Consider the following 27,833-nt stretch of genomic DNA (forward strand, 5'->3'; position numbering starts at 1 on the left):
GGGGAAGGGAACCTCAGATTCCCTCCTCTCTGCTTGTCTGCTGGCAACAGAATATAGGCATGCCCCCTACACCCCCATGGACCCAAATTTAGAAAGTAGATAAATGAGGGTACCATTATTCATTTTACAAAAGAATTCACTGCAGGAGTCCTTTAAATGGTGAGATCCCCTGGTGCCTTTCAGCATCTGTTTACAGATCATTAACTACTTTGACAGAGAGGCTGGGCAGGCAGAGAGTTAAAATTACAGTGTGAGGAGCCACTGCCCACTGCAGATCAGTCCCACAGAAAAGAAAGCACCTCAGAAATGATGTCAGTGGCTGACAGATTCCCATTTACTGGTTTTTAGGTAGGACTGTGCGTCCGGCAAGGCCACTGGGTGGCGGGAGAGGGGGAGTGAGCTCTGACAAGAAGAATAGAGAGATTATTTAACATGCTGTTCCTGGCATCTCTGCCTGGGAATCCACATGGCTACTGAGCCCATGATCTTATCTAGGAAGATGGCTCACCCCACTTCCAACTCCCACGCCACATGGGCCAGTCTGCGTCCTAACATCTGTCAAGCCTCCTTTTTTTGTTTCTTCTTGTTCCACTCACCCTGCCTAATATCCTGACATCCTGAACAGCATTCTTTCCAGTGCCCCCTCCCAAAGTCTTCCTGAGTTAGCTTACCCTTAATTCCCACCCAGTGGGGCCCAATAGGAGCTGCAGATGCCTTCTACTTCAGATGTAAGGGAAGAGGAAGAGAGGAACCGGTGAGGGGTGGAAGGAGGCGTGGAGAACCAAGGTTAAGGAAGGAAGAGGAAACCCCCACCTACCTGCTGCAGTCAGCACAGCCCCTCTAGCCAGGGTCCCCCAACCCATCATCACGGCCACCCCTTAACAAGCCCCACCCCCAACGTCCCAACTCCCAAGGACGCTCTGGTGAAATGGGGGGTGACAGACATACACTGGAGAGGCAGAGGAAGAGGACTGAGAGGAGGCTGGGCAGTGGGTTCTATCGAAGGAGATGTGGGGTTGTGCTGGGCCTGTCCAGGGTACAATGCTTGGTGTTGGCAGGGTATCACTGAACAGTTCCGGGAGCAGCAAGAAATGCTCTCTCTGGGCAGTGGCTTGGAAATGGGTCTGTGCAGAAGGTGTCAGGAGGGTAGGGTCTGTGGAGGTTCTCGGGTGTGGAGAGCAGCAATAGGGGGGGGAGCGGCGGGGAGAGGCTCCAGAGAGTCGGAGGGGAGTGGGCTTCACGACCAACCTGCAGTGGTCCGGAGTCACCTCCCCCTGTGTCCTCCGCCCGTGGTCAAAGCGGAACCAGGAGAATTACCTGATGAGGAGCTGCAGGGGGAGAGAGTGGGGTCATGGGGTCAGGAGCCTTAGCGGTAGTGGTGGGGAAGCCTGGCGGTCAGAGCAGAGGAAGGAGGAGCATGGGTGGGAAAGTGAGCAGAACTGGGGAGAGCAAGGGGTAAGGGTGCAGGAGGGAGGTCCCAAAAGCTGGCTGAGAAGAGAGGGAGGGCAGCAGGGAGCTGGAGGGCTGGACAGGTGTGAGGAACAGAGGGACAGGCCAGAGGCCTTCACTGCATTTAAATACCGAGGGAAGGAGAGTTTATGGGGTGGGAGGGGCCTTCAAGAGCTAAAGAGTCAGAAGAGGAAGCTATTCAGAAGCTGCCCAGGAGACAGGAAAATTGAGAAGCCAAGAGAATAGAGGTGATGGGGGCCATTCAGAGCCTGAGAAGCTAGAACTCATACTCTGTTCCAGCAAACTACAGCCTCTAGCCCTTCTGGCTCAAGGAGAGCTCAGGAAGCTGAACTCCCTGATGTGAACAGGAGCAGGCACAAGATGGGGCAGGGGTGCCGGGAACTGGGTGGGGTCCAGGGGCAGAGACTGAGGTTCTGGTGGATGTTCCAAGACCCAGACAGGAGTGGGAAAGATGGGGCAGGAAGGCACAGGGGTGGGGCTGACACTGCCAGGAGTGACAGGCACAGACGATGGGATGAAGATGGGGTCACTGGGGGGGCTGCCAGGAGCAGCCAGTGGACAAACAGAGGACAGTGGGAGACAGATGGAAATGGGGCTGGGTGGCTGGTGCAGTGAGTGCACGAAGGACAGTGGGATGGATGGGGATGGGACACGGAGAAGATAAATGACATTGTAATTTCCACCTGAGCGTCGAGCAGCCTCTTCTTGGGTTCGGGCAGCGGCTCAGGCATGGCGGGGTGGTCCCGGCGCAGCTCCTCCTCCACCAGCATCAGCCTGAAGGGACGGGCTTCAGTGGGGTTAGTGGCGGGCACGGGCTTGGAGCCTGCTGGTGGAACTCCTGATCCTAGGGAACCCCTGTAGCTCTCTGGAAAAGCCTCAGGCGTCCTTCTCCTCTGCCCTCAGAATCCTTCCATTGTTACAACCCAAAAGACTCCCTGTGTTAACCTTCCTCTCAGGTATCCTCACATTTCCCTGCTAAGGACCACTTTCTGGGCCTCAAAGACCTCTACCACCCAGACACCCCCTAAGCCCTACATCTTCCCATTCAGGACAGTGCCCTCCCACAGCCCCTCTGTGGCTGAAGGCCTGGCTTCCATGTCCCATTCTACCTGACTGAACCTAGGATACCTCCAGTGCCTCCCCTGGGATGCCCCCTAGCCCAAGAGGGGTCTCTACAGTCATCATTCCCACCACCTCCCTGCCTTTGATGACAATTCTCAAGGTGATTTCTCAGCAAGGATATCCATTAGAGCAGGGTTTCAAAATAAGTTTCAAGTCAAGCCTTTTTTTTCTAATTAATCTTACTCAAAGCTACATTCAGAGTGGACCAAAACGGGACTGGCTCTGGTTAGAGTGGGGCCTGGGGTCCCATCCACTTCTCAGGATAGCTGACCCCCTTGCTGAGACACCTTCTTTGGAGGCCAGGGCTTGGCAGAGCAGTTGAAAATGTTCACACGCTAAAAGAAGGGTCATTCACTTGCTAACAGAACATCTTTTCAGGGCTGGAGAGGGTTTACCGAGGATAGGGATGGCTAGGGGCTACTCTGGCTAGGGAATCTCTGCTTGGTTTTGGGGAGAACATCACAGGCTGGATTGAGAATAACCAGTGGGGAGTCCCAGCCTAGGCTGGGGCCAGACACATAGTGATGGACGGTAACAGGCACATTTTCCAAGGCCTTCAGAAGTTACTCTATCAGGAGAGAACATTTATGCATTAAGCAAGAAATTTCTCCCCATTTGGTGATTGGTGAGTGAGTGGCAATCTCTGGGAGCAGGGTCGTGGGCTTTCCTCATGGTGTCCTGAGTTTGGGGCTGGAAGCTGGAGGGGAAGCTCACTGGCTCTCTTCAGCCTCAGGCTCTCCCTTGCTACCCCTCCCCAGGCCGCCCCTCACCTGCCAATGATGCTTTTGATCTGCGAATCCTTCTCCACCTGTTGCTGCCTTAGCCTCTTCTCGCTCTGCTCCAGTCGGGCCTGATACTGCATCAAGATTTTGCTGGTCTGCTCTTCCTGGGACAGCAGCCTCCGCTCATACTCTTCTAGCTTCCGGTTGGACATGTGCAGCCGCTCCTTCAGTGAGTGGATCTCCTCCTCATACTCCTTCACCTGCCCGCCGGGCACACGACCCCGCACTGTGAGGGGTGCCTCACCCCAACCCCACCACCCAGTCTCTGTCCTTGACTACCATGCAGCCACTGCATGGTGAGGGACATCCCAACTGCCTTCTGCAGCCCTTTCCCTGCCTGCTGATCATACCAGACACGGTGGCGTTTGACGTTCTATGGAGCTAAGGCTCCTTTAAAATGGACCAAGGTCATATGCTCCCATACCCTGAGAAGTATATACCTACCCTCACATGTAAATCTGGACACATGAGGACCACATAAGAACCTAGACAGACTCAAGGACACACCTTGAGTGACCGTACCCAGAAATGAAAGATTAAGGTGATTCCTCAATCCAACCAGATCACATGGGGGAGACCCAGAAAGAAAAGACATCGGATAAGGAGAGGCTATGTGGGATCACGGGTCTGGGCTTCAAACAAGTCCAGGCTGAGAATGTAGGACTGCCTCTCTGTTGATAATGATCCCGGAATTCTGGGGCTAGAAGGACATAAGAGAGTCATTTTACCTGCCCTATTGGCTCTAGAGTCTAGAGCTGTGTGCTATCCAATACAGTAGCCACTAGCTATGTATGGCTATTTAAAATGTAAATAAAACTAAACATTTAATTCCTCAATTGCATCACATGTGGCCAGTGGTTATCATACTGGACAGTGTAGATCATAGAACATTTCTCATTACTGCAGAAAATTCTACTGGACGGTCCTGGTCTAGAGCCTTCCTCAACAAAAATAGCTCATCTGAGCCATAGAACAGAAAAAATGGTTTGAGAGAGTATTTGGTCATTCTCCAAAGAGGATACATACATAATCAACCCCATTCTAGACACAAAAGAGAGATGTTATTTATTACCTAAGGTGGCTACCTTGGGGCATTAGGGCCTAATTCTCTCAGGGAACTTGCTACACCAAGTCCATCTAGATCAGTCCCAACATTTTCCTATGCTCAAAGACCACAGCTCCCAAGAAACCTCTCTCTGCTCCCCCCAAGTTGGGGTCCTACAGTCTTTACATTAAGCTAATCCTACAACCACCCTCTTCTTTAGAGTCCTTGGAGCGACAGCTTCCCCAAGGAACTTTCTGCTAAGTTATCTGTGTGTGTCCCTGAGCTCTTGCTGTCTTTTGCTCTGGGTCACCACCAGCTGAGAGTCTGGTCTTTCCACACATGGGCCAATACACACCACTTTTCCAACACCGACCCTCTGTCACCTATGCCGGTGGGACGATGACTGGGTAAGCTAGACATCATTTGTAGTACAACTGCAACCCCTCTGCCCCCCACCCAATTTAGCAGCTCACGCTGCTGGTAGAGCAGCCCTCCCTTTCCTGAGTAGTCACAGGAGCCAGGGCTTATGTTCTCCCTGGGGAGGAACACGGAACTAAGCTATAACATAAAATATTTCTCTGCAAACTGTCTATGATGCATAGAAGCCACAAAATAAAGTTGGAAGTTGGCTTTCCAACAGACTGTGTGTGCCCAGCCTCCCCTAGAAGATTGAAGGCTTCTCAAGAAAGGGGATCAGGTCTTTGTCTCTTCTTCTTTCTACTGTAACTACTTGACCCCCAGTGCTTCCCTGAAAAGCGTCTAGAGGCTTCCCCTGTGGGTAACGGGAAGGTCAGGGGCCCAGCGTACCCTGTCCAGTCGGCTCTCATCCATCGACTTAGAGTACTCCTTGAGCTTGTACTCTTCTCGCTCGATGTGGGCACTCTCAATGTCAGCTGACAGGTGAGGCATGTTGGAGACCCAGGCCACCGTCCGCTCGGAGGCTGGCATGGTGGGGTTCAGCGTGGATGGCGCCTGAGAATGCTGGGATGGGGCAAGGTGGAGGTGAAGAGAGAGGAAAGGTGGGAGAAGGCAGGGTGCATTTAGGAGGAGAGAGTGCTGCCAAAGGAGATGACCATCCCAGTCTTGTTCCCCTGCTCTAGTGTTGATGCCCTTGTGAATGCTATTTATTTATCATGTCTCCCCTCTGGAGAGGCGAGCTCCACCAGGGCAGGGTTTGTGTGGCGTTCACTGTCAAACCCACAGTGCCTAGAACAGGACATGGCACGTAGCAGGGACTCTATATACAATTTGTTTAATGAATGAAAGGAGGTGAGAACACTATAATTTCAGACCCCAGACTATGCTGCCCCCACCTCCCCAACCCACTTCCTCCTTCCCTCCCTGTTCCTCACCCATTTGGCCTTCCTCCCACCCTCACATACCTGCTTGGTGATGGAGGGCTTGAGCCCCCCACCCCCTCCGCCACCGCTGCCCCCGCTGCCCCCAATGCTGCCCTCTTTGCTGAGGCTCTGTTGCCGCGGACGGGCGGGGCCGTAGCTCGGCTCCGGTGACTGCAACAGATTCCCACTGGATGGCCGGGGTTTCTGGGCAGCGCTGACCGTCAACTGCTGAGACTTGCCCCTCTGTAATGGAGGCGGTTGGCCCCCGCCACCCCCACCACTGCCCCCACCGCCGCTCCCACCTCCGGGCCCTGAGGGGGCAGGCCTCTGGGGACCAATGGTGATCTGAGGAGGGGACAGCATGTGCTGCAGGTTGTCCTGGAGTGAGAGCTGCCGACGGGTGAAGTCAGTGCCAGAGGGTCCAAACTCATCACTGTAGCTGTGGCTGTGAAGGATGGAAGCGGCAGGGGGCTTGGGGACCCCTGAGGAGAGGTCCTCACTCTTGCTATAGCCATGGAATGGGGCAAAGGTGTCCCCGGGAGGCTCTCCACCTCGGTGGTGGTGATGGTGGTGATGGTGGTGATGGGAGGAAGGTGGGCCGTGACCACCACCCCCTCCGTGGCCCCCTGGGGGGCCTGGCCCATCAGCAGCCATGTGGAAGAGAGGGTTCTGGAAGGAGAGGGGGATGCGCAGTTGCTGGGCAGGGACACCGTCCGTGGTGACACCCATCTGGCTGAGGCGCATGCCAGCTGCTGTAATGGACGAGCCACTCCCCTGGGAGAGGCGTCCAGCGGGCGCAGGCCGCAGCCCCAAGGCTGCAGTCAGGGAAGCCTGGCTTGAGTGCAGCAGGTCCCCAACGGCCGCCAGGTTGGACACACTGCTGCTGTTGAGGCGGCCGCCGGGCCCGTCGCCCTGCAAATCCAGCATGGAGACACTCTTGTTGACGCTCAGCATCTTCTGCTCTGGCTCTGTGATGTCCGAGCTGCTTGTGCAGTATGCTGGCGAGGAACGGGCCAGGGGTGGACGGCTTACATAGAACAGGTCTTTACCCCCACCAGGGGGTGGCGGGGGTGGCTTTTCCTTGGTTGGGGAGGGGAGGCGAGCCATGTCCATAGAGCTGCGGGAAGGGAAAGGGGCATACGAGCAGGAGGTGAGGCCACGGCCACTGGCAACTGAGCCTGCTGTGGTCTGGCACAGGCCTTGGGGTGAGAAGTGGGACCCGCAGGGAAGGGCGGGGAGCTGGTGGTGGCAGCTCTGGAGAGGGCCGGCAGGGAGCATGGGAGGGGATACATGGGAAAAAGGAAAGGAAAAGGTCCCTCCAGGAAGGGAGTGAGGCCTAGAGGAGGGGAGATGGGGGCACCAAGAGGAGGGATGAGGGGCAGGTCCGGGCAGATATGGAGGAGATGAGGGTGCATGGAGGAAAAGAGGAGAGGAGGAAGGTGAAGGCCACTGGAGTGGGAGGGGGGGAGCAGAGAGGAGAGGAGAGGGGGCGGGGGAGGGGAGAGCCCCTCACCTGTTGAGGCCTCGAGCCATGAAGGACTGTAGGTCGATGGAGCTGGAGAGAGATGGGAAGAGGGGCGAGCACAGACAGACAGAAGGAGAGAGGTGGGCAGAAGGCGTGGACGCATGGAACAAGAGGCGGGAATGGTGGAATGGGTATGGCATCATGGAGGGAGACCGGGGCGGAGGAACAAGCAGGGCGGTCAGCAGAATAAGCAGCAGCTGAGGCCGCCACATTGGAATGGATGTTGGGTCTCAGGAGGCCCTGCTAGGGTCCCCATGTTACTTCTCCAGTGCTGGATCGTGACCGAGGTCTGCTCAGTTCTGGTGGGGGGCTGCGATAGTGCTTATTTACCAACCAGTACAGATGGTTCAATGTTTGGATAGTACACGGCTGATCCAACATGTCTGGTGGCACCTCGGCTCTGGGACAGGCATGGGCAGGCGGAGGGACTAGGCAAATCAGAGCTAGCAGCAGGAAGCCCCAGGCTTACAACAAGCTGGAGCTGGAGGAGCCCTGTCACTCTTCCCAGGGCTGGGAGATTCCTGCTCCCTCTGGCCTTAAAGGGCTCTCCGCCTAACCTGTCTCTTTACCATTTTCTCTGAGAGCCTGCCTCTTGTTCCTTTCTTTCAAGCCATAGAGAGATGCACTGGGGCCCAGTGAAGCGTATCCAGAACAGAAAAGTAGGGGCTCCTAGGGCAAAGGTGTGGGGGTCCCAGGTACTCACCTGTTGAGGTCCCGCATCATGTAGCCCTGCATCTCGGCCGATGGGCCCCGCAGCACCACAGGCTGAGGCCGGGGCCGCTCACTCTGACGGCTTGGCTGCCTTTGGATGTTGGGGTTCCTCAGAGCTGTGCTGATGTCATTGAGGAGCCGGGGCAGTGGGCCCAGCTTCAGGAGGGCTTCCTGGAAGGATGAGGCTGTTACCTGGGGCTAAGCACCCAGCTCTAAGAGGGCCCCAGAGGGTGTGGGGGGCAGGGGAAGGATGTCTGAACTGGGGGAGTGGTAGAGACACATCTGGGGACAGGGAGGGGAGAAAAATCTGTGCAGGGGGTGGTCTCTCAGGCCACTGGAGCCTCTGGAGACATCTGGGGAGGGGGCAGAGGGGCATCTGCTGACCTTACTGAGCTGGGGCAGCACCTCCCAGAGCAGGGCATGGAGTGTGGAGAGCTCTCGGCCCAAGTCGATGTAACCCTCAAAGCTACTACTGTTGGTCAGCGTGTCCAGGTTGGAGATCTCATACAGGAACTGCTGCATGGAACCCCACTCCAGCTCCAGGAACTCATTCATGAATCCCAGAAAGTCCTCCTTTGAGGTAAACCTGGCCAAGGCATCCAGAAGGTAGAGGTCACACACACAGAAGGCCTCACTCCCACCCGTCTCAGGGTCTCTGGGGGACTCGGGAGACCCTTCCTGCCCACCCCCAGCCCCACCCTACCCCTGCCTGAGGCTTCCCTCACTTGGAAAAGTTGGCCAGGTTTTGGATGACCTTGGCGATGAGGGTTAGGGTTCGTGAGGTCTGCTCATCTGGGTACTCCTGCATGAGCCCAAAGAGACTGGGCGACATAATGGCTGGGCAGAGGAAGCGCAAGAAGAGCGAGGCGCTGATCAGCCTGTCAGCGATGTCCTCCCGGCCCCGCTCTGCGCAGCGCAGTCGCCAAGATGCAAACACCTCCTTCAGCTCCCTCGGGAACACGCTGAGGGGAAGGGGTAGGGAGACAGAGAGAGAGAGAAAGAAAGAGAGAGACCGGGACTGAGCCCCAGAGACCCTCAGCTTCCAGGGAACATGCTGAGGGGGGTGGTAGGAGGTGAGGGTGTGGAAACAGAGTCGGGGAGAGACAGGGAGGGAGGGACTGCAGCAGGAAGACGGGAGGCTGCTGGAAGAAGAGGCCTATGGCAGAGGAAACAGACAGATCAGGGAGAGAGAAATGGAGGGGGAGAGAGGGTGAGGGGAGAGAGACATGCGGGAGAGGGACGGAGGGTGCATGAGAGAGACAAGGAGAGGAGTAGAAGAAAAACAGACACCAGGGAGAGACAGAGATGGGAGAGAGATGGAGGGTCACTTGAGGTACAGGGAGCTCGGACCCCCCAACTCTTCTGGATTCCAGGGAAATGGGGATGGAGGTGCCCCTGCGTGATCCCCACTCCCTGCAATGGCTCAGCGCTCACTCCCCCACCTCCCCGTTCCACTTCAGTGTCCCATTGACACCTTAAACTGACTCGTGTAGTGTAAAACAGAGCTCACCATCGCCCCCACACCTCCAATGAGCTCCTCCTCCTGACTTCCCTGGTTCTGTCAATGAGGCCACAGGTCTCAAACACCAGCCTCATGGCCTCTTGAGTCATCCTTGACTCCCCACAGACAAGCTCTCTTCTTCCCAGTCAGTTGACAACTCCAGCTGATCCCTTCCTCAGAGGGGCCTTCACAGTGGGCCCCCCTTCCCCTCCCTGCCACCGTCCTGATCCGCATGTCATCCAACAACAATCACCTCCAACTAGCCTGCACTTCGCTCTCCCTACTCCAGTTACTCCCCACACTCCACACCACTTAAGGATTAATCTTCTCATTCGTGATACTTCTTGGCACCAGCACCACTAATGGCATCCCATGACCTACCAGAGAACTCAATCTCCTTAGCCTGGCAGCTGAGGACTTCCAGATTCTAACTCCATCCCCCCTGTCTGGACCTCTTCTTCCACTCTCCATTAGGAGCCACGGGTTCCATTAAACCTGAGCTAACTGCTGGCCCCGGAAAGCTCCCGGGCCGCTCACCTTCATGCATGTCCCATCCTACAGCCTTCTCCTGCAATGTCTCCTTTGCCCACCATATCCACGTTATCAGAACCCAACCCAGTCTTCAAAGCCCAGCCCCGGGGGACACCTCCTCCATGAAGCCTTCCCTGCTTATCCCAATCAAAGCTCTGCCTTCTCTGACCTCATGTTTCCTGGGGGAACCCTCACTTGGCACTTCACACATACTACAGCTGTTCTGTGGCTTTCCATGTTATCTACCCTGTCCCTATTCATTCTGGGTGAGGCCCTCTCAGGGCAGGGCCAGGCCTCATTCCTCTCTGTCTGCTTTACAGCCCCCAGCACACCACTTTGCCCATAACCAGTACTCAGTCCTCTTTGCGGATGGACAGATGGATGAACAGATGAACACACGACCCCAGACCCGGCCCCCACCCAGCGTTCCCAGTCTCACCAGTGGGAGTTGACCACCTTGCACAGGGCCAACTCACAGCACATCCGCAGGTTGGCCTGGTGCTCTGCCAGGCTGGACGCCGTGCACTTGATGGGGTCCACCTCGCAGTTCTCCTCAGACTCATACAGAGCACGGATGAATTCCCCTGGGGTGGGGGCACAACAGAGGGTGGTCACACTTGCCAAGGGCAAGGAGGGGGGCTGCCTGGGTTGGGGAATCTCAGAATCCCATGGTTGGAGGCTGGAGTCCGGGGACTCTAGGCTTGGAAGCATCAAGCTGAGGAAGGGTGACTTGGGGTCTGGAGTAGCCAGGTTTAGGGTTGGGATGCACATCTGGTAGGTTTAGGAAGAAGACCTGAGGGTGGGCCATACCAATGGCATCCTTGAGGTATTTCTGACCAATCAGTCTCATGTACTCTTCTATGGCTTTAGTGGCGAGCGTGTTCTCGCGGAATATGAGGTGCTCCCGTTCCATGAACCGGTCCACCTCAGACATGGCCATGTCTGAAAGGAAGTCCTGAGGCCCGGGAAAATCCAAGGGTCAGCCTCTGTACAACCCAAGCTCATTCTGAAGACAGAGTGCCCTATCCTTACTATCCCCCCCTCCCCAGCAAGTGCCCACTCCCAGGTCACCTGTTCCTGAGGGCATAGCACTCACCTTGGCCTTGCCCGTACTCTGCAGAATGTGAACCAGTGCACTGGCCACCTCCTCCTTGCCCTTGACATTCAGGGCGGGCTCCAGTACTGCACACAGCATCCGATAATGGTTGGTGACATACTCTGCAAACTCCTTATACAGCTCCATGGGCAGGATACTCATTGTCTGGTAACGCGCTTTCAGCCGCACAGCCGGGCAGCCTCCTTTGCCCTTGCCCCCTGAGCCACTCCCCGAGCCCCCGCCCCCTCCTGAGCCCCCCATACCCCCGGAGCCCCCGCTGCCCGTCGGCAGGGTGACAGGGTACCACTGCTCTGTGAAGTGGCGCCCAGCGAGGGTGGCCACAGGCACAGTCACCAGGCCGACATAGCCCGCCTTGTCCTTCTTGCGCTTTTTGTCTGAGTCACGGTACAGATGTAGCCGCAGGGCGCGGACAGCCGGCAGGTTGTTAAACTCGAAGTGCTCGCCCCAGAAGACGGTGTCCCCTGAGGCCGAGCGGGGCTTGGAGGTGGTGCGCGCATACAGCATGTCGTCCAGGCAGAGCTCACAGTAGTACCGCTTCTTGGGGGGCAGCTCCCGAGCCTCTATGATCCACAGCTTCAACACGTTGTCCACCCGGCGGCTGTTGTCCTGGGGTGGTGGGGTGGGCACAGTGGATAAAGGGGAAGGGAGAGACAGACAGAGACAGCAAAAGGGGAGAGGCAGTGAGAAAACGAGACAGGGTCTCTAAGACAGCAATCATAAGGCCGAGAAGATGTGTACTGGGTTGAATAGTGTCCCCCCCCTCCAAAATTCATGTCCACTCAGAACCTGTGAATGTGGCCTTCATTGAGCAAAGGGTCTTTGCTGATCTACTCATATTAAGATGTATTCATCCTGGATTAGAGAATCCAATGCCTCATTTCTCTATGCAGAGAGAGATTTAGAAACCGGAGGCACATAGAGGCAGGTATTGGACAGATGCAGCTATAAGTCAAGGAGCTATCAGGAGGCAAGGAAGAAAAAACGAAAAAAACCAAAAAGAGGCAGGGAAGGATTCTTCCTAGAGCTTCAGAGGGAGCAAGGTTCTGCCAGCACCTTCATTTTGGACTTTCGGTTTCCTAAACTGTGGAAGAATAAAGTTCTTTCATTTTAAGTGACCTATTTGTAGTAATTTGTTATAGCAGCCCTAGACAACTAATACAGATGGTGGCTCATAGATCAGACAATAGAATCAGCATCAGGAAAAATTTCAAAAGCTCAAAGAATAAACCAAAAATAGTAAGATGGAATTTGAAGGGGAGAACTGGGGAGCCCTCCAAAGACAATCAGAGATTGACAGCAAAAACAAAAAAAGTGGGTTGCATAAATACGGGATGGGTGAGGCTATATGCAAAGTTAGTGAGAAAGGGCCTGGGGGTGCAGCGGACCACAAGGTCTTAGTCAAGCTCAGGGGATGCTGCTGCGTAAAGAGAACACAGTGTTCGGACTCTGCATAGGTCAGACTGCATCCAGCCTCTTGGGTCTAGTTCTGGACAATGAAAAACAAGGGATTCCCCCAGAGGAGGGTTGCCAGGACTATGAGCTCACTGGAACCTGGGATTCGAGAAGAGCTGATGGAACTGGGAGCATTTCTCCTAGGAAATAGAAGCCTTGGGAAGAACACAGACTTGTAGAATTTCTGAGCCAGAAGGACTTTAGAGATCATCTAATTGCCATATAAACCCCATTCCCGTGGCAAGCAGGGGCTAGGTGTCCAGCTGTCAGGGTGTTGGTGGGGCACTGCTTGCCTACAGGGAAGGTGGATCAATGCTCTAAATCTATGACTTCTATGGTAACAGACCATGAGGCAGAAAGAATGGTAAAAGAAATGGGGACTCAGAGAAAAGTGGGGGTCACCTCCTGCTCATCCAGGTCCCCTCCTCCCCAAGCCTCCCTTCCCTTTAGCTCACCTTGCCCCCTAGGCCCCCAGCTTCCCCTGTGGCTTGACCTTTGCCTTGCCCATGCTGTCTGTGTCTCCTTTACTCCCGATACCTTGTTGGGTTTTACTGCCCGTTGTAGATTCTCGATCCATTTGTCCCTTTCGGCCGCGGAACGACAGGCAAAACATTTTGTTCCTGAAGACGTTGTTACCTGAGAGGGGTGGGGGGTTGAGATGGGGCTCCAGAGGGGAGGTGACTCCTAAGCACCCGACACCCCATCGCCATGTCTTCCTCCCTGGCCTACCCTCCTCTCTCCCAGCCCCAGAGGTTTCTATTTCCTTACCATCCCCACCTGTGCCACTTTCTCCAGGCCTCCGTGCCCTCACCCTCCATCATTCCTGCCCTCCCCAGCCCACTAGACTCAGTACCTCAAAACAGAACTCCTGGCCCAGGATGGAGCTATGCACTGGCTTGATAATGGAATCTTCATCCAAGTTGAGCTCCAAGGCCTCGGCCGCACTGCTAGGGCTCAGCAAGGACTCATGCGAGTGTGACTCCTTGAAGCTCTGCATCAGCCGGGCCCTGGCAGGGAAGGGTCAGACCACAGGGTCAGGGCCTCACTCTTCTTACACACCCAGGGGCCAACTCTAGGATAGATACCTGGGGAAAGAGCCTCCTGAACCCCCTTCCCATACAGACACAGACAGAAAGAGAGCTGACCTATCCTTGGGGAAAGACATGAGCAAAGTGAGAGAAGCCAGAACCCTTTAAGAAGCTCCTACCCCACCGATTCACACCTAAGGGGCTGTGAGGACTGGGGATACCTGGAAATATCTCAACCCAGAAATAGATCATGGTAGCAAAAAAAAAAGAGAACAGGTGGGCCTGGGGCACTTCTAGGTGGGACTTCTAGCTGAAACCAGAGCCTCAACATAAGGGGGGGAAAGTGGAAGTAAAGAACCAAAAGTACAAAGAAGATGTTGGTTTGGGCCTGGCACACAGCTAGTACCTAAAACACATTTAATGATTCAAAGAATGAATGAATCCAAGAAGAGGACAAGTTTTCTCAGAATCAGAAGAAAGAAGGAGGGTAAATCACAAGAAATGGGGGAAAGCTGTGTGAGAAGGAAGAGCTGGAAAATGGGGCCTGGGGAAGAGGGGGAGGTAGGGCAGGAGGGAGCAGGTGGGGGCAAAGCCGAGTGCAGAAAGACAGAGGGTGGGAGAAGACGAGGAGGAGCAGCGGGAAAGATGGGCGTGGGAACAGAGATGGGGGGACAAGCAGAGACTGCACCAGACAACAGAAGGTAAAGGGGGCTGAGGGAACGGATGATGGGCCACACAATACAGAGGGATGGAATAGTGAGCGGCTGGGAGATGGCTAGGGGAGGAAGAGTGGAGAGCAGTAGGAAAGCGGGAGGGGGAGCTCGGGTGTGGGAGCCTCCATGAAGCTATTTATAGCAGCCCCGTCATCTTGGGCTCCTTTGCCGTCAGCACGACGCTCCCCCGGCCCCCCCCCCCCCCCCCCGCCCCCCCCCGCCAGGCCCAAATCCAGCTCTGGTGACATGGGAGGGGGCAGGGGAAGGTGTGACTCACCTATCCCAACCTCCCTACCTGCCCAATCCTGGGGGCGGCCAGACATGGGGGAAAAGGAAGGACAGGGTTCTCCCTGGGGAGTGACTGGGTGAAGGGAAACCCAAAGAGGGACCCCAAGAAGCAGACAACAGAAGCAAATACCAGATCTCCTGCATCCCCAGCCTCAGAGACAGTACCCTCCGAAATTCTCTGAGGGCTTCTTCCTCATACTTCAGTCCATGATTAACCCTAGAGCTTCCCCTCCCTGTTCTGCCAACCTGTATACCTGTCCCAGCCTCCCCTTCCCTCCTGCTCCCCTTCCCTCCTCCAGTGGACTCTGCCAGCCCCAGCCCCACTCCAACCTGCTGCCATCCCCTCACCCCTTCTCCCTAGGTCACACTGCTCCCTCTCCTACCAGCCCACTGTCCCCTTTCCTGGATTCCTTCAATGTTCCCTCCAGGCTCCTCTACTCCTTCTCTGTCCTGTACAGCTCCTTCAGTCCTGGGCTGCAACCCATCCTTCTGTTGGCCAGAAGAGTCCCTCCTTGGCCTCACCTTCATTTCCCTTCCTGCCTCTCTGCTTGTCCTCTCCCTGCACCCTGCCCCTCTCCTGCTGCTGCCTCTTCTCCATTCTGTCCCCTGGCGCAAAACATCCCTCAGCCAATCCAGGGCCTTCACTCTCTGCACCCAGGTAACCCCCTTCCCTCCAATCTCACCCAAGAACCCCCTATATTGCCCTATATTGCATCCAACTCACCCCACCCACCCCAGCCCCTGTACCTGTCATGGTCAGCACTTCGGAAGCGAGGCAGGATCTGGCGAAAGCTGCTGGTCCGGTCAAGTTTGGGTTGTGACTTTGTGCGTTTGATGGAGCTTTTTAACCTCCGGCTCAGGAAGCCTTGCTGGGGTGGGGGGAGATGGGGATATGGGTGGGTTGGGGCAGGGTCAGTTCTACCTACTCAGCCCTCAGCTGGTAAAGAGTCCCTGGATGAAAGTGGGATGGGGGAAAAGGGAAGTCTCCAGAGATGAGGAAATGGAGATTGGAGTCCTGCTACCAATTTGTCTTCCTTTGCTCCCAACGGGTGCAAGCGGACGCACACGCACGCATACGCATATACACACACACCAGCTTGCACACGCACGCATACGCATACACACACACACAAACACACACACACACACACCAGCTTGGAGAAGGTGGGAGGTCTGGTCTGAGAAGCAGGGGGACAGAGCCAAGGAGGGGGAAACCAAAGAGGTGGGGAGAAGCAAGTGCACTCTCTCTCTGTCTCTCTCTCCCTCCTGCCCCCTTTCTTGGAATGCTGGGGCTTCAGCTGGGGCTGGAGGGGAGGGGGCCCAGCTGAGCCACATCTGGCAGGCGCCTTCACTCACCGAGGGCCGGAAGGGCGCAGCGGGGGCGGCCTCCATGCTGTACTGCTTCCCCCCTGGGACGCTCTTCCTCCTCGAGCGACCCAAGTGGTATTCTGGAGAGGGGAAAAGAGCCAGGAGGGAGGTTGGGAGGGGTCGCTGTTAGCCCAGGTGTCCACTTCTGACCCCAGCCCATTCGCCCACCTCCCTCTGCCCCTCAGCTCCAGCCTCACCTACCCCCCGGAAAGCAGCAGGAAGAGCAGCGGCGGCTGAGAGGCTGGCGGCGGGAAGGAGGGGGTAAAGAACCCGAGCCGGAGCCCCCCGAGGGGGACGGGGTGGGAGGCCTTAGGCCCATGACTGGGACTGGCAGTCAGCAGAAGGGCATGGCTGAGAGGGTCAGTAAAACCCCAGTGATTAAAGGACACCAAAGATCCACGGAAGCTAGGTCCTTGGTGCCCACCCCCCCAGGAAGGGGCTAGCTGGGGGGGAAAGTTGGGTTAAAGGTCATTGCCCACAGGCAGGCTTTCCTCTCCCCTCAGCTGGGCACATCTTTCACCTGCTCCCCTCTCCTGGAATCCCTGTCCGTCTGAAGAGCCAGAGCTGCCTCCCATGACCCCCTCCCTGGTCTGGAGGGGGAAGTCTTAGAAGAGACCTGTGAGGAGTGGCAGGAAAAGAAGCCTGGGGACAGAAAATCCAAGGAAGGGGCAGATGGGGGGGAGGGGAGAAGGGGCCGGTTCCACGTGCACTGCAGTGGTAGGGACTCAGAAGGGAAGGAGGAGGGAGAGAAAAATAAAAGAATGCAGGGGAGTGGGGGAGTGGGCAGGGAGTGGGGAGGATGAGCAGTGGAGGTTCAGGGGACTCCCAAGTGAGGGTAGGGAGAGGAGGAGGAGGGGAAGAGAATGCGGATGAAGCTCAGACTGCCAAGAGTCTAGAGGGGTGGCAGCTCGAGGAGGGAAGCTGAGGCTCTGCTGCCAGGGAATTTAGAGGGGCCAAGGGGCTAGAGGAGAATGAAAGTGGGGGGATGCCAAGCTCCGGCTCCAGCTCCAGAATGGCTGCCCAGGCCTGGGCTCCCCCCTCAGCCCCACAGTCACCACTGCAGCCAATGGGGGGGCAGGTGCTGCATCAGGGGCGGGGCTACCATCTCCACGGCAACAAGAAGCTACAGGCTGGGGGGGGGGGGACCGGAAGAGCTGCCTGTTAACTCTCTAGGTTCCAGAACAAGGGAGGACCACAGCTACATTTTCACTGTCTGCTCCCAGAATCGCAAATCACCAGCAACTTGCCCTAGAATCAGTCTCCAGCTTCCCTTTGCCTCTAAAACCCAGGTGTTAGAAGGTCTGCCCACAAAAATGTGGGCCCCATAACAGAGGGACCCTTGCCAGACCCTTGGGAACAATGTGTAGAGCACAGAAACATACACTGAACTGTGGGGGTACGTGTATATAACCACAATACAAAAAATAGGGATCTAGGTGCTTATGAGACATACAAACAACTGTGAGCACGGGGGTGCCAGAGATCCACATTCTGAGACCTTGAGGCCCACATACTCCATGGGATACATGCTTAAACATATGTGAACACTGCAACAGGGGAGTACACATTTCGACCCAGACACCCACATGAGAGCTGCTGGTGTGGACGTGTGGCCCCAGTCCCTTGGGCAATCATGTGGGTAGCACATTACAGAAATGGACGTTTAACCCTAACACACGCACATACACGAAGTCGGTTTAACCTCTAAGATAGATGCTTGAGTATACTGTGATGCCAACCACAGCAAGGTATCCTGGTACCCCAAAAGCACAAACACCATTCATTCACATGGGAAGTATGACCACATCCACTCCATCTCAGGACAACCTTCTTCTCCCCCAGCCCTTGTCTGATTCCAACGCAGGCATCCATGATTGCTCTCCCAAGGAGGAAAAAACAAGGAGCAAATGCATCAATTACCCTTCTAGAACACATTCAACAATGCATCTAAGGGGTCAGGATATTTTTTTCTTAGTCTCTGCATTTCTTAGGTATGGTTGCCTCACTCTCGTTCCAAAGAACCAAACTCAGGCACTACTTTCATATGCAAGCTCCTCTAATAAAGGCACAAAGACTAACTTTAAATCCACTAAAATTTTGCTTTGGAACTAAAGAATTGGCAGAAAGAGAACAAATTTGCTAACTGGTTTACTTGGCTCTTGGAAGTAACATAACCTTACACATGTTACCAGGAACTAAGATCCATGAACTCACACATAAGTCACAGGTACATGGAGGCCACATACACAAATGCTTACAGAGACTTTCACTACCACAAAAAAGAAAAACACGTAGAGAAAAGAGAGTGACAGAAATACAGGACATTCTGTTATGAAAGCTGCATGCAGTGGCATGTACAGAAAACACAGCACATACCCGTGTACACACACACAGCAAACCTGGTCAGCATACACTGCAATCCTGGGTCTCCATGTCCCATCCCTGCACGATGTATACACACATGCACACACATAACAGCCACCTACACGCACCCGTAACACAGGCATTGTGCACACACCCACACATGTACACACCCCGTGTACACACACAATTGCACTCTCACACACAAACCGCAAGGGCTTGGACTCCCGCCTCTCCAACCTCTCTAATCTTGCCATCACCCACAGAATCTCCCCCTGCCCTCCAATCTGCCAGATCCCTAACCTTCCCTTTGGCCTTTCTTCCTTGTCATACCCAGCTGGCAGCTCTTGAGGGGAGCCAAGGAGGGAGGTTGCCAGAGCAGGATGAGGAACAGAGTTGGAGAGAGCAGAGAAATGGGGGGCAAAACTCTGTGCTGGGGACAGGAAGCTCTAATGACAGTCCCTATGGTGACAGGCCTCACCATGAGCCAGCCTCCATGCCTGAGTGGCCATCCCTCATCCAACTAAGCCTGATCCTATACAGCCTACATGAACCAATGCCCTCTCTCATCTTGCCCCTTACTTCTCTCAGATAGCTTTACTAACAGGCCTCTCTGCTCTCCCCACCCCTCCTCCCCAGCTCCCAGACCCGGTCTCCCTCCATCTCCATCCAGTTCCCCATCTTAAGCTCTCTTATCCTCTTTTCTCCTCATTCTCGCTCAAGTATCTCCTACATTCCCATTCTCCAGCTATTCCTTTTCTCCTAGCCAAACCTCCCTCATTCCTCTTCACCTCCTTTCTCCCCACTTTTCCACTTTCTCTCCACTCCTTTCCTTTACACCTTTTCTGTCCCCACTCCAGACAGCCCAGGGGCTCACACCTGCCCAGCCCAAAGGTGTTTCACACATAGTAGGATTCCAAGAAGCCCACTCACACACTCTCACTTCCTTCCCCCACTTGCACACCACCCACATCCAGACACGCCCTGGACACCCGTGCTGGGATTGACACAGATACCCAGGCCAATGATGGAACACATGCAAAGACACACACCTGCCACCAGGGACAGAGAAAATCTTGCTCATGCTGCCAACACATCCCTACACACAGGAGACTGACTGGAGGTGAGCCCCAGCCAGGGACATGCAAGCTCAGGGTCAGAGGTGACATGTACCAGTATGGCCAGTGGCCGGCCCAGCGGCCTCCTAGGCAGGAACCGGACAGAGGCACGATGAGACAGGACAGGCTTGCACACGGTGCATGAGGAACTGGGCCCCGGGTACACATGGCATCGACACACGGGGGACACGAGCATGGACACGAACACACACACGGACACACGGGCTGCCGTCTCCACCAAGGGTCTCCGAGACCATCCCACACCGGCCTCCCCCGCGTGCTCGCGACCCTGGCCCCCCGGAAGCCGGTCCCCGATCCCCCACCTCCGCTGCCCCCCTCCAGTTACCATAACTCCCCCCACTCGGAAGATGCAGCGAGAACATGCGGAGGGAGCAGCTGCCGCCGCCGCCGCCGCCGCCGCGGCTTCCCCACCCCCCTCCCCGCGCCCACGCACACGCGCGCCCCCGCCCCCACGCGCGCTCTTCGTCCGCCCGGCCCCGCCCTTACCTCGCACCGCCCTCTGGGGGGGGGTCGGGGGTGTCCCCGGTGGGGGAGGGGCCCCGCCCCTGCGCGGGGGAGGGGCGGGGTGCGGCGGGAGAGGGGGCGGCGCGGCCCGGCTCGCGCCGCCCGGCGCGTTGGGGGCGGCGGCGGGGCCCGGGACGGCCGGGACGGCCGCGCGGTGACGGCCGCGGGAACGGCTCCCTCCGCCGCCGCTCCCGCCGCTGCCGCCGTTGCCCGGGCCCCGCCGCCGTTGCTAGGCGACCGCTGCTGCCGTGGCCGCCTCTGTCACGAGCCCCGTCGCCCGGAGACAGCGCGAGAGAGACGGGGGAGGGGGGCGAGGGGACCCCCAAAACCAACCGGGCCTCCCACCATCCCCTCCCTAGCAGGACCCCCCACCAAAACCGCGGAGGGAACGAGGGGCGGCGGCTCCACCCAGCAGAGGAGGAGCCCTGGATTCCAATGCCCCTCAAAGGTCCGGCGACCTCTCCTGGGCTCCAGCGTCCACAGCTTCAGCACACACCTTCGCGGAACCAGGCCCCCAAGCCCCTAAAGATCCCTATGTCCCTGCATATTCTCCATGCCCTTTACACATTCCATGTCCCCCTGAAAACCCCAAACGTTCACCAGCTATCAACTCTTTCACTAGACCCTCCCCCCAACTCCAGCACCCTCTTCCAACCCCTATTGAACCCCCAACCCAACAACCTCCATATACCATCCCCAACTCCAAACACACAGGGATGCCCCCACCCAAAACACAACGGAGACCCACACTGGAGACCCCAGACCCCGAGGACTCAGGGTAAGGAGAAAGATGGGGATTATGTGGGCAGAGGTATCAACCACCCTACATATGATAAACATGCTCCGTGAGCATGTGACCATTCTGGCCTGGACACACAGGTATGCACATGTGCACACACACAAATCTTTCCCAGACATGGACATCACACACACACACACACACACACACAGATGTGACAGACATCACACACATTCTCTGTACACACCACTACCACCACCACCACCACCACCACCACCTGGCTTTGCCTCACAGAAATGTGCTATCCACACACCCCCATGGTCAGAGGTTTCCATGACAATGACACACATCCCTGCCCATCCACCCACCCAGGGTCCCAGAGCTGGCCCCCAAGGGCAGTGAGACCTGGGCCTATCAGAAAAGGACTAAATATAGGGAGCTAAAGGATGGAGACAGGCCACTGGATCTCTTGGAGGAAGAGAAACTGGGAGCCTGGATACCTGAGGGAAGGGTCTGCTGGTGGAAGAAAGGGGTAACCAGGGGTTGGAGGGATGCAGGAACTGGATCCCTACTCTTGGAAGGGGAATGCAGTGGTAGGGGGCAGTGACAAGGGGGTTTCTGGGGGCTGAGGGCGTCTCTCTGCACCTTGGCTGCAGATCTCTGTTCTCTGCCTTCATCTCCCCTCACTGTTCCCATGGAAACCTTTTAAGCGAACTTCTCAGGAAGACAAAAATCTTTTTTTAAATGACTAAAGAGGGGGGTGGAGGGGGGGCAGAAAGAGGGAGGGAGGGGAAGAGACAGATGGAGAGAGGGAGAGAGTTGGAGAGACAGACTGAGCAGATAGCTCTACAGACCGACAGAAAGGAGGGGGGGGGGGGGGGGGTGGTCTGATGAAGTTCCACCAGGAGCAAAGGGGAGCGACAGAGGAATCAAGAGGGATGGGGAAAATAAGAGAAATCGGAGAGGAAAGAAAGAGAAAGGGGGTGACAGAATTGCAGAAAATAGAAGCAGCTGAAGAGAAAAGGGGGCAAGAAAAGAGGGAGGGCCCACAGGCCAGAAGGTCTAGAAGAGGAATCAGGAGCATGGGGGTGGGGCAGAGGTCTGGGGGGAGGGCAGGAACTAGGTCATTCTCTCCACGATCCCAGACCAAGGGCTGGGAGAGGGGCAGGGGCAGGAACGCTCGGACAGGAAGCTAAAGATCTAAGGAGACTATTTTTACAAGCACCAGGAAAACAGGCAAACTTCGCTGCTGGAGAGGAAAAAGGGAGCGAAACAGAGCAAAGACCACTGGGGCCTCTCACCCACAGCCCCAGTCCCGCTCCAGATCCCAGAGGAGGGCGCCTTCTCCTTCCAGGCTCCCACTCGCAGGATGAAAGACTGTGTCTCCTCCTCCTCCCACCCCCTGACAGCTCCCTCATTTCCCCGACTCCCCCCTCCCCTGCAGCCCCGGCCACCTTCGGCCCTCTCCCCGCCACTGTCCGGGGCACGAGAGCCTGCTCGGCCGCCGTACCATGCTCGCCGTGGGGCCGCCCCTCCACCGGCACGGAGACCGTGCGTCTCAGCAGTTTGTTGCGACTGGACTCGCTCCTCCGGTCCCGGATCAGAAGGGGGTGTATCTAGGGGATGCGGGGGTGTGTCAGACCTCACTGGCCCAGGCCGTCCCTCCTCTTTCCCTCCCCCACCAAGGAAGGATGAACCTCCCTCTCCACCGGGCCTGCCCACCTTCGGCCCCTACTCCTGCACACTCTTTAAGTGTCTTGGGATGAGTCGGTTTCTCTTTCCCCTCTCTCTTCAAGTCTCTCTCCCTCGTTTCCCTCCCGTCCCATCCTCCTTTTTCCTCCCTCCATTTCTTTTGAAACACCCTCCGGGAAATTCTCCCAAACCCGACTCAGCTCTTCCCGCAACCCCGCAGGAGTCTGCTACTCTGGTAATCCCCTTTCCCCTTGACCTTCAGTTCCTCCATTCTCCCTGCTTTCCTCCCAACCTCCCACCTCCCTCACCACCTTCCCTCCCTCCGTGCCTGTCACGGGGGTAGCAGAAGCTGCATTTATAATCAGGATCTACAGCTTGTCTCCCTCCCACGGCCCGGCTTTCGGCCAGACTGGGACTCAACCTCCCCCCCCCCCCTCAAAGGGCCTGGTCACCTCCCCCCACCCTTCATCTCCTTCCCTTGCCCCCCACTCAACCTTTTTCACGTGCCTCCTTCTCTTGAGCCATTCCCTCTCCCTGAGCCTCATTCCCAGCTCCAAGCCTCCAATCTTCTCCAGCCCTACAAGAACCACCCCACCTTGCTAGTCCCTAGCTCCAGGTCCACAACCCACCTACTTCCAGCCCCCTGTAGCCCTACACACTGCTCACCTACCCATCCCACCCCCGCAGCCTTCCCACTCCAGACTCTGGCCGCTCCGCTCAGGTTGCCCCTTAGCTTGCTGGCCACTGGTCCCCTGGACTTGGGCCCAGCTCTGTCATTCCTTCGTTATCCCACCCTCTCAATCCTCACAATAGTCCCCACTCTTATTGGTTCCAGTTCCCCTAATTGATCCTACACACCCCCTACAACCTGGTCAAGACCACTAGTGAATCACTCAAATGCCCCCCAATGCCTAAAACTTGGACTCCCGAACCACCTCTTCCTTTAAAGCCACCATGTCCTCCCCTAGACACCTGGACTTCATTCTGTGACCTGGAAGCTCTAGCCAGCCTTTGCACACTCTCCCTTGCCCCTCAGGTCCCTCCAAACCCTGGTTAACCCCAACCAATTCTAGCCCTGCCTCACCACATCCTCCCCAACAGCAGCAGGAGCACCTCTCACCACCACACTGGGCTCCAAGGCTACCTATCACTCTCTAAAGCTGGTCCCCCAAATCACCCCCAACTCCCTGAATCACACCTCTGGGCACCCACCTTTCATATCTGTACCCTGTTTCCTCTGATGGGTCCTCCACTGCTGACCCAGTGCCCAGTCAGAACCCATACTCCCTTGGCTCTAATGACCCAGCATGGCCCCCACCTCCCACACTCTGGCTAGTCCCTACCCCTCTCCCACTCCTACTTCTCTAGAAAATGTCCCCTGCTCCCAGTTCCCCTCATTCCCCAGGCATCTCCTCCCTTATATTCTTTCCTGATTGATGTCCCTGGTGAAAGCCCTCCTGGTCTCTCTAAATGCTGACCTTGGTTGGGCACCTTCCCAGTCTTCACCACCATCCACACCAAGATCCACTGACTTCTGTCATCTCTCCTAGTACCCTCCAGCCCCCTCCTGGTCCCGGTTTCCCTCAGTTCCCACTCCTCACGTGATGGGGGCAGGCCTGGGAGTGGTGAGTGATGGGTCTTGCTGAGGTGGGGGAAGAACAGGAGAGGGTTCCCGAGGACCACTTGGGAGGTGATCCCTCCAAAGCAATGCCCATTTCTTGCCACCCCTTCTCCAAGCCCTTCAGTTTCCCTTTCCCATCCTAACCTATCCCACAATATGGGCAGGGCCACAACAGGAGCCACCCCCAAGTCTTCAGAACCACATCTCCTCTCCAACACTGCACATAGCCCAGAAAGATCCCCTGGCCAAGGTGAGAGGATGCTTGCACTTTTGCACATCCCAATCCAAATCTCAATGGCCACCCTCCTCAGACTGCTTGCAAATGTTTCCCTCTTCTCTGCCTTCTCTGTGTCTTTCACCACTTCACTAATGAGGATTCTCCTCATCTTTCTCTCCACGTTCTCCCATACTACCCAGAGGTCTTTCCCCAACCTTCCCACTCTGCTCACCTCGTCCTCATCCAGCATGAGAAGCTGGTTCCCCGAGATGATGCAGAACCGTGGGTTCCAACCAGGACGATCATATGGGGAATGAACGTATTGGGTTCGGTGCATAGGGGGTCCCCGTACATCTGGGGGACAGAGACACACAGAAATGGTAAGGGAGGTTCTATGCACTTAGGAGACAGAGGCCCGAAATGGCAAGAAGAGAGTCCACAAAGTGGGAGAATAAGACCCCACCCGCCTTGGGGATCACAGATGGGGGTTAGGCACATGGTAACTTAATTAAAGGAACAGAAGATAAGCCTGTATATCTGGGAGGAAAGAGGGGAGGGGAAATCACTTCACATGGGGGCTCTGTAGACTGCAGGAAAGAAATACAGAGGGGTGGTTCAGGGAGGGGGATTATATCATGACAGAGAGGGTACACATTCAGAGGCAGAGAAAAGTGGCGGTGCTCTCCATCCATATCCAAAAAATGGAAAGATGGAGGGTGCAGCAGAACTGGCAGAAGAGAAGCACACAGAGATGGTGGTGGCAGGGGACTGGGAAGAGGGAAGGCATCCAAATAACTGCAGAAGTCAAGCACTTGGAGGGAAGAGAGTGAAAGGAAAAAGCTACACAGCTGTGGGAAAGAAGGATGGGGCCAGGGGTATAGGAACATTTGAGCATGAAATGCTGAGAGCTAAACACCTGGAAAAGAGAGGACGTGAGGGAGCTTACCTGTTCACAAAGTCAGAGACAGGAGAGGGCCTCTCCTCCTGCCTCTCCTCTATTCTGAGCTCCCTCCTCCTCTAGCCCAACCCTGTTCAACTCTGGGAAAAGTTCTGGTTCTTCTGGTGGTAGGGGGAGGATATGTCAACACCTGGCTATGGGAAGGGCTGGAGAGTGAGAAGGTAGGAAACATGCCTTTGTTTGAATAACAGAGACTGAATTGATCTCTTCTCCCACTCCATGCCCAGAGATCAAAGATTCGATACTGCCCCCTCTCTTCACCTAGTCTCCATGGATAGGATGAAAGCCAACTCCACAGGTGAGAAACCTCTCCAAGGTACAGTGAAGAGCTTGAGGAAGAAAGAGGGGAAGGAAGAATGGAAGATCCAGGCCTGGGACAGAGAGGGGGGCCTCCAAAAGCTCAAGCTGGGAATGGGGACAAACAGTAGACCAAGCGTTGCCCATGCTTGGAGATGCCCCCAGGGGCATCTTACCCAACTTAGCTGTTCTTCCCTCGCCCCTATCCCTGTAAACTGTCTCTCCTTTAAATCCCAATGTCACACACCATCAAAGGGACACAGGGAACCAGGCACTATGGAAGTAAGAAAGAAATCAAATTGGTGACATCAAAGTGATAGAAAATAGGTTTAAGGTATCACAGTGAAGAACAATTTAGAGGAAGCAAAATCAAATTCTGTCACCTTTACAAAATAATCACTGGTATAGTGCAGGAAAAGAACTGGTCGTTAAGCTTCATTCTAACTGAATACCCGGAGTAGGAAATTTTGAAAAATCTACCCCTTTCTGTCTACAAAAATATTCTTCAAATTTACCCAACCTGCAGATCAGAGTCAGAGATGAACCCCTAGAATACAGATAGTTAGAAACCCCAATACTTTGAGACTCACTATCGCAATGCCATCTCAGAGATTCTGTCCGATACCCTCTAGATATAGAGATCACCAGTCCCTAGGCTCTGAGACTGCACATGCTGCAGGCAACATGCCCACTGCACTCAGACTCTGAGGACTCCCAGAGGAGAAATCTGTTGATACATCTAATCATTCTGGGAAGGTTTGGTTCAGGCTGCAGCCCCAAGGAGGCAGGTTAGAGTTCAGGGACACCTTCCTCCTGGGAGCAGGGAAGGCTGCAGGGAACTTAGCTTAGAATCAACTCTGGAAACACACATTCCACACACACATATTGTCTAGACTTAAGTAAGGATGATTCTGGGAGGCAGATGCAAGAGACAGACTAACACAGCTGAGAAAAGGGAAAAATTTACTAGGATACGAAGTCCCACAGGGCTCAGATGGGGATGTCTTCTAGGTCCTGTTCCAACCATCAAAACCTGCATCTTTGCACCCAAATCTCCAACAGCCCAGGAAGTAGAGGAGATAAGAAAAGAGGAATGGGTGGTAAGAGCTGAGGTATTAGGGGAAAGTGGGTAGGCACAGACTGGAGTGACAAGCCGGGGAATGGGGTAGAGATAGAGGATGGGCTGGGGGACAAATCATAGGGATGGATCAAGAGAAAAGAAGGCAGAAATGAGAGTAAATCCCTAGAGACAAGGGAATATACCAGAAGAGCCCAAGTGGACATGGGGCAGAGGAAATGAGGTGCACCTAACAGGGGTACTAAGACAAGGGGGTCATGAAGGACAGGTGAAGAGGTGGCAGAGATATAAGGGAGCTACCAGATAGAAGAGAGGGAGAGAGAATGGACCAGAGAAAGGACTGATATAAGGGAAGGACAGAAGGGGGACTCATATAAGGAACGGACACCATATGGGGGGAAAGATATAGGTGATGGACACCAGAGGAGGGAGGAGGAATGGTAATAGGGATTGGAGGTGGGGGAGGGGGGTAAAAAGTGGTGAAGTGAAGAGGCGGATAGGACCCCTGGGGTTACATTTCACTGGTCAAAGGCCTTAAGGAGGGTCAGAGTCTGGGGCAGGTCCTAACCTGCCCTCTACTTCCATCACTCAATCTTACTTCTATTGCCCCCTCCCCCCCTTAATAAACACACACATAATTTGGCCCTCCCCCTGCCCTGGTCTCTCCTCCCCCAGACCATTCCCTCTCTCCTCTCTTCCCTCCATCTGGACCCTCCATTCCCCCCACCCCCCACTGCCTCCCTCTCTCTCCATCTGGCCCCTTCTTCTCTCCCTCCATCCTCCTCTCTTTTTCAACCCCCTACCATTCTCTGAGCCCCTTCACCGTATTCTACCCCCATCTTCTTTGCTTCTCTTTTCACCCCTATGTTTTCATTTCCCCCTCCTAGCCCCTCTTCTAAGACTTCCTTCTATTTCCTTAATATTTTCCTCATCTCTCAGCTCCCACCTCCAAATTATTTCTGCAGCTCTTCCCCAACCCTATCCCTCTATCTTCCCACCCTTTCTGGCAATCTCTTTCCCCTTCATCATGTTCCCCTCAGCCCCCTTCATAGCCTGTTTCCTGTCCCCTCCGGCCCCTATCTACCCCTATCTGGCCTCCAATCCCTCCTTCCCCTTTGCTCCCATCCCTGCCTTCCCGGTCCTCCTCTCTCTCCCTCCATTTCAGCTGCTCCCCTCCCTGGCCCCGACTCTGCTCCCCCCCCCCCCCCCCCCCCCCCCCCCCCCCCCCCCCCCC

At 55.6% G+C, this 27,833-nt stretch overlaps 1 protein-coding gene across 14 annotated transcripts in view; it reads right to left on the reverse strand.

Annotated features, from left to right (window-relative positions):
- SYNGAP1 (synaptic Ras GTPase activating protein 1) overlaps nt 1-27,833 on the reverse strand; it is a 31,494-nt gene that overhangs the window by 3,396 nt on the left and 265 nt on the right. The window contains exons 2-19 of one of the 14 annotated variants that reach the window (XR_004300202.1): nt 24,499-24,620; nt 22,247-22,352; nt 15,982-16,073; nt 15,373-15,494; nt 13,450-13,603; nt 13,134-13,232; nt 11,124-11,750; nt 10,838-10,982; nt 10,467-10,611; nt 8,721-8,957; nt 8,380-8,581; nt 7,988-8,166; nt 7,273-7,314; nt 5,802-6,876; nt 5,227-5,400; nt 3,363-3,574; nt 2,154-2,257; nt 1,249-1,328 (exon numbers count right to left, since the gene is read on the reverse strand). Coding sequence is in view for 12 of the 14 variants with exons in the window: in XM_032410014.1 (XP_032265905.1) it covers nt 2,151-2,244; nt 3,363-3,574; nt 5,227-5,400; nt 5,802-6,876; nt 7,273-7,314; nt 7,988-8,166; nt 8,380-8,581; nt 8,721-8,957; nt 10,467-10,611; nt 10,838-10,982; nt 11,124-11,750; nt 13,134-13,232; nt 13,450-13,603; nt 15,373-15,494; nt 15,982-16,073; nt 22,247-22,352; nt 24,499-24,620 (3,827 nt within the window). In the remaining 2 variants the exon portion in view is untranslated. Of the gene's footprint in view, nt 1-1,248; nt 1,329-2,150; nt 2,258-3,362; nt 3,575-5,226; nt 5,401-5,801; nt 6,877-7,272; nt 7,315-7,987; nt 8,167-8,379; nt 8,582-8,720; nt 8,958-10,466; nt 10,612-10,837; nt 10,983-11,123; nt 11,751-13,133; nt 13,233-13,449; nt 13,604-15,372; nt 15,495-15,981; nt 16,074-16,194; nt 16,345-16,513; nt 16,772-19,818; nt 19,897-19,979; nt 20,013-22,246; nt 22,353-22,458; nt 22,569-24,498; nt 24,621-27,833 lie in introns of those variants that run through there. The other 13 variants (XR_004300201.1, XM_032410016.1, XM_032410015.1 and 10 more) reach the window with 13 other exon arrangements.

Source organism: Phoca vitulina, unplaced genomic scaffold (genome assembly GCF_004348235.1).
Source record: "Phoca vitulina isolate PV1807 unplaced genomic scaffold, GSC_HSeal_1.0 scaffold11, whole genome shotgun sequence".
NCBI classification, from domain to species: Eukaryota; Metazoa; Chordata; class Mammalia; order Carnivora; family Phocidae; genus Phoca; species Phoca vitulina.